The sequence below is a fragment of the Poecilia formosa genome, unplaced genomic scaffold (genome assembly GCF_000485575.1).
Source record: "Poecilia formosa unplaced genomic scaffold, Poecilia_formosa-5.1.2 Scaffold640, whole genome shotgun sequence".
Classification (NCBI taxonomy): domain Eukaryota; kingdom Metazoa; phylum Chordata; class Actinopteri; order Cyprinodontiformes; family Poeciliidae; genus Poecilia; species Poecilia formosa.
This window is the reverse complement of record NW_006800579.1, coordinates 33,313-37,307: the sequence shown is the minus strand read 5'-3', so window position 1 is coordinate 37,307 and position 3,995 is coordinate 33,313. Positions and strand designations below refer to the sequence as shown.

The window sequence follows — 3,995 nt, the reverse complement described above, 5'->3', positions numbered from 1 at the left end:
GACCCCCATGAAACCCCCGATACGTCTTACAATCGGGGGGGTCTTACTATCGGGGAAACACGGTAGTTGTGGTCAATGTTAATCATGGTGAAAGCCTTTTCATGAATTCAAACTTGGTGAATCTCTTCTGGACATTCTCATAGTGGGTGATGACTCAATCCACTGTGGTCACTTCAGAAAAGGAACAAAAACGAATAAACCAAAAATGTAATGTGATCTTAATTCAGCATTTATTTAAATTCCAAAAATGTCCCTTGCTGTACACTGTCAGAATGATATATTGGCAGACAAATGTCTAGTTAACATGACTGGTTGTTATAAAGTTCAATACAATTATTTCTTAATTCAAGTAGTATAATCACTAGAGTTGAGCAAAATTATTCTGATCAAATATTTGTTTGGCAGGAATTAATATAGCCTATTGTTATTCAAATTGCATCATTTAATGTATAGTTTTAGGCACGAGTGTATCTTTTCACTTAATGAGCATTCTGAATGATTTCCAACCACATACTCTGGCTTATGGCTTAAGAAGTTTTTAATAAATAAATAGATTAAACACCGGATTTGCATTTGACAACAATTAGTTGTCTAAAACGTAACTTGTTAACTTTGTGGTGATCTGTTTTCTGTGTATTTAGTTTGAAGTTTTTCTGTGCTTATTTAGTTCTGTTCCCCTGTGAGTCTCTGTGCCGTCCTGTCCTGATTGTTCCCAGGTGTTTCTCGTTCCCTGTTTACCCTCCTTGTGTATTTAAACCCACCTGTTGTCTTTGTCTCTTGTCGGGTCCTTGTCGTGTCTCATGTCAGAAGTCAGTTCTGTCTTTTCCCTCGTGCTGCTTTGTTGGACTGTTTCTTGGATTTATTATTAAATCATAATTTTTCATCATGTCTACCTGGGCCTACCTGTGTCCTTCCTCACCACCACCACAACCACAAATCATGACAAACTTAGCTGGTGGATGTTGATTACTGCTTCTCTACTTGCATGTCTCCTCACACCCCACTTCACCTGGAGAAAATAGTAACACAAAATTTACTTATCTAATTTTCTTGGGGAATATTTCATCTGCTTCTTTCTCTTTGGTGAAATGGGGACTTCTTTTGGCCGGTCCTCATTATCATCCTCCACACCTGTAGTATGTCTTCATTAGCCACCTTTGTCCCCTCCACTCCCCACCATGTGTCCTTAGGCCAGTGCTTCTCAATTCCAGTCCTCAGCCCCCCTTGCTCTGCATGTTTTAGATGTGCCTCTATTCCAGAACAGCTGATTCAAATGATTGCATGACCATCAAGTACTGCAAAAGTCTGTTAATCACCCACAGATTCGATCCAGGTGTGTGGCAGAAGGGAAGCACCTAAAACATGCAGGGCAGGGGGGGGTGAGGACCGGAATTGAGAAACATTGCCTTAGGCTAACATGGGTCTTCATGTGGCTAAAGTTGCCAAAGCAAAGAACACAAGCACCATGTCGCATCAGCCAAGTTGTTAAATAATGCACATAAAGGATAACTTTGACTAACAATCTAATGCTGTGAGTTTAATCTTTGAATTTACAAATACAATTTAGTAAACTGCAATTATAACTTAATGCTTTTTAGGCTGGCCAATTAAACTACTCCCTTCTCCCATATTTCACTAAATCTAACACAGAAGCTGTTAGAGGTGCTGATATTTTTAGCAACAAAAGGGGCCCCTAAGTCAGGTTCTGCTCCAGGCCTCATACAGCCTTGGACCGGCCCTGCATGATGAGTTAAATCTGCTGCACTACGCAGAGATGCGCAACAAACGGGAGATTTAATTCAATGCTGCTAATGTGGCTTCAGTAGCTCTTCCGTTTCGTGTCTGTTGAGTTTTTAATAAGCGTCACAGAAACTGTTCTGGTTGGTCGAGTTTATGGGACGAGTTTCTCAGATCTCCGTGTTGCCCCGCGCATTAACTCTAAGTAGACAACGCATTTGATATGGTTTGATGCATCGTGTAACCGGAAAAATAATAAAATAATATAAAATCTGCGTGATGCGTGACTCCGAGGAGAGCGTTAAAGCTCCTCACCGGGCTGAACCTGCATGATCAGGTTAGCGCTGCTCGTTATCCACAAACGCTCCGGCCAACCGGGACCACAGACATAAACTCTACAGGGAAGACAGACACAGAGCCACACGCTGGGCAGCGTGTTGAGATGGAAACGCCACATATAATTGTTCGTTCACAAAGATAAATCATTCTCGCCACTCCACAACGCGCCTCTGAATTCGCTACAAGTTATTCCTGCGGTTCACATTGAGCTGCGCCACCAGAGCTAACGCGGCGGGTTTTAAACTCTTACCTAGAGTTCTCCAAAGGATCATAATTCCTCACAGTAGGTTTATCTAAATATCCATACAGGTCAGCCTGTGTCCAGTTTGAGTGAAAGGAGGCGCGCGCGGTCCGCACTGAGGTAAAGCAGCGGCAGCGCGCGACGCAAAGCGCAGAGGCGCCAGCTGTGTGATTGGTCCGCGCGCTGTCGGCTTTAAATGCATAAACTATAAACCTATCTATTATAAACCTACCCTTTAGGAATAAATCTGCTCTGCTAGTGAAATGCTAGAGCAAAAGAGATGCTTGCAGCCCGGCTTTAAAAAAAACAACAAATAAAAAACAATTTTTTTGTTTTCTTTTAATTTTCCTAGAAACGTAAACAAGCAACGCTTAGCCTGGCGGCGGGGCTAGTAAAGCATGGCGGGCCGCCAGGCTTATAATACACTGGGGGAAACCCTGAGTTAATAAGACACATACCTCATATGTATTAGGTAACAAACTTCGGCTTCTTTTTAAACAGGAGGTCTGACCATTATGGAAGATTCCTTCTTCACCAACACACTGCACGCCTGTTCGTGCACTGCTGCCTCTCACTGGTGGAGATGGTGTATTGCACTACTTAAAACAGCCTTAAATTATGTTTCAAATGCAAAGTTCATAAGTGCTTTGTAGACATCTTGCTGTAAAACTTCAGATCAATTAGAAATTTAAGACTAAACAAAATGGCAGAGCAATATAATATTATCAGATAAAGCTACATAATTTTTAAAGTTTAATCGGTAATACTTTTATAACAAATTTATGACGGATCACAATTTCTTGGTTAATGTCAAGTTGTCATAAAGACATTTTGAATGTCAAATTTGTATTAAATTTAATTTCTGAATGACACTCTGACAACAGTCATAAATATTCATGTAATGTCAGTCTTATTCACACCCCATCAAATAAAGTGTTATCAAATTTTTAAAAACCTTCAATTTATTTGTAATGTGAGTCAACTACGGACAATTAAGTATTTCTATTAACAGCCTTATATAAATTTTATATGTGACTTCAGGTTAAAACATCTCAATTTCTTTTTTAACCAACAATATTAACAGTTTGGTCCTACTTGTTTACTAAAAATGGCGATAATTTCAATTAACGTATTCATTCTGAGCCATATAGAAATCTGCATAAAGTAATAAAGATGATACATTCACATGAGCACAATACCTTCTGATAATCTGGAAGCCAGTTGGCCCTTCCTTCAAAAGGGTCTCTGGCTTTTGACATGTGGCTGAAGTCTGCAAAGCCAGTGCAGCTGTTTGTGGCGCTGTTGAACGTACTACTTCCAAAGGGGTCCAGTGTTGAGAATAGATCTGAAAATAACATGGTAACCAGTGAAATAAACTCCTAAAGATATCTGAAGATTTTTGCTTCAAGATTTGTGAAAATAGTTTGGAGATGGTGCCTTCCTGTTCCAACATGACCATGCACAAAGCGAGACCTATTAAGATATGAATGAGACAGTTTTATATGACCTTGAGCCCTGATCTTGACCTGACAACACATTTTTGTGTTCATGTTGTCAACTAGGACTACTTATCATACATCAGTGTCGGACCTGAAGAAGGCTGTGCTGGAAGAATGGTTAAAACTTCTCAAAAAAGGGTGTCCTGTGGTGGCGCAGGGGTTAAGCACAACCCATGTAT

General features: G+C 40.3%; 1 protein-coding gene across 3 annotated transcripts in view; it reads right to left on the bottom strand.

Annotated features, from left to right (window-relative positions):
* The window catches only part of LOC103130499 (epidermal growth factor receptor substrate 15-like 1), a 30,956-nt gene extending 26,971 nt beyond the window's left edge, over nucleotides 1–3,985 (bottom strand). The window contains exon 1 of one of the 3 annotated variants that reach the window (XM_016665958.1): nucleotides 3,517–3,985. In XM_016665958.1, coding sequence (XP_016521444.1) covers nucleotides 3,517–3,675 — 159 coding nt within the window. In that variant the 5' untranslated portion in view covers nucleotides 3,676–3,985. The remainder of the gene's footprint in view (nucleotides 1–3,516) is intronic. The other 2 variants (XM_016665956.1, XM_007541908.2) reach the window with 2 other exon arrangements.
* Nucleotides 3,986–3,995: the final 10 nt, after the last annotated feature.